Source organism: Galeopterus variegatus, unplaced genomic scaffold, assembly GCF_000696425.1.
Source record: "Galeopterus variegatus unplaced genomic scaffold, G_variegatus-3.0.2 Scaffold5685, whole genome shotgun sequence".
In the NCBI taxonomy this organism is placed as follows: domain Eukaryota; kingdom Metazoa; phylum Chordata; class Mammalia; order Dermoptera; family Cynocephalidae; genus Galeopterus; species Galeopterus variegatus.
Genome location: NW_007731796.1, coordinates 49,187 through 50,948, shown reverse-complemented (window position 1 = coordinate 50,948; position 1,762 = coordinate 49,187). Strand labels below are relative to the sequence as shown.

Here is a 1,762-nt window from a genome sequence, read left to right as displayed (position 1 = left end):
CACCCCCACCTCAGTCTCTTGAACACTCCCTCTAATATGGCAGCAGGGCTCAGGATCTGTCCATCCAGCAGAGAAGGCTGAGCCAGCGCTGCTCCAGGCTTTGGAGCATACGCACTCTCTTTACTGCCCATCTTTTCCTCTCATGCTGCTGGCTGCATCCTGTAAAACGTTTAAGTGTTAAGATCCAAGAATCTATTTGGCCTTTCATTTCAGATCATTTGGATGAACCAGCTTTAGGAAAAGGAGTTTTCCTTGGGATCTTGTCTGACTAGAAATTCACATTGAGGTTTGTGAACAATGCCCTGATTCGTTTTAAACCTGCCTTGCTTTGCTGGTCATCGACCTGAGCATGTATTTCCCTCAAGGACCTGGGAAAGAGGAGTGGCTATGGCAGGGCAAAATCCATGGTGTTCTGGGGCCCCTCGACCAAAAACTCTATTCATAGCACTCTTTACTAGTTCTTTCATTTCATTATTGCTGTTAGGGTTTTTAAGGGCTGCAGAAGCCACAGACATTTTTCAAGTGACTGAACTTTAGATGAGTTGTTGTAAGAGCACCTTTGCTCTGCACGATGCATCATACCTGAACAAAAGGACTCATTCTAAAAGGAGAGCGCTGCCTTCCGCACCATGCCAGACTCATTGTTTGCCACAAAGGCAGCATCTGCTTCAACAGAAGATGATACTCACGTCCACATACTCACAGTTCAGTTTTATATCTTACCTTTGAGAGTCTTTTATTAAACCCTTTCTAATAGTTTTAAAAATACCTTTGTTATTTATAACTGATTTCTATGACATTGCACAAAAACACCCCTCCCTTTGCCCACTTCTCCATATTACCCCCAAAGGCCAGTTTTATCCTTGATAATCAGCACATCAAGTAAGTCAGGGAAGAATTAATTCCATCCATGTTTACCCACAATGATAACGGTTTCAAACCTGCTACTCTTAATTTTCTTCCTGCACATCTCCTCGTTGGGAATTATAGAACTCAGGCTGCAGGTGCCACCACAGCCTTTTTCAGACTCTGTCCTGAGAGGAGCTGAGCCCAGAGACCTGCCTTACCTTTAGTTGAACTAGATGCACATCCACGTGCTTGCTGTCTGAATCCTGCTGGACTGAATAGGTTAGGTCCCGGACCCTCTCTGAGGTCATCCGGAGCCAGGTCTCAATTTCAGGGAGGTGGAGAACAATCTTCCAGTCGGCCCCTGTGTGGAGTGGGGGTGGCTTCTCGTACTGCTGGTCAGAGTCCATGTCCTTCATTGCCTCTTGTCCCTCACCCTGCTCCACAGTGGGTGTCATGTTGATGGCCATGGGTGAAGCGTCAGTAGCCATGGGATCCAGGTCCTGTGACCTCAGTGGGGAAAGTGTCACGCTCATGGTTAACATGGAGAAGTCTAAACCTTACTTTTTTCCAAAACAGCTGAAAGGCAAGGGAAAGAAAGCAAGAGTCAGACAAGATTGCCAAATAAAGAAATGATAGTTCGCAGAAGAAACAGGATTTCTAAATTAAGCCAGATTTCTAAATTAAGAAACCATAGCTCATAACAAAAACAGAAAGAGGTGTTTTGATTTTCTACATGGTAGCCCCAAGAGCCAGCATATAATAGGAACACAAAGACATAGTGGCATTGCCTACCTTGACATATATTCTTCCCTCATGCCTCAGTGAGAAAAATCCTGATTTTCAGCTGTGCATTATTCCTGCCCAGAATTTAAAACTACATTCTCTATCTCCTTTGCAGCCAGGTGTGGCCATG

General features: G+C 44.9%; 1 protein-coding gene across 1 annotated transcript in view; it reads right to left on the bottom strand.

The window, feature by feature from the left end:
- LOC103605252 (A-kinase anchor protein 6-like) overlaps positions 1-1,420 on the bottom strand; it is a gene marked incomplete at its 3' end in the record, with an annotated part of 106,599 nt that extends 105,179 nt beyond the window's left edge. The window contains exon 1 of the mRNA XM_008589830.1: positions 1,068-1,420. Within this exon, the coding sequence (XP_008588052.1) occupies positions 1,068-1,391 (324 nt within the window). The remainder of the gene's footprint in view (positions 1-1,067) is intronic.
- Positions 1,421-1,762: the final 342 nt, after the last annotated feature.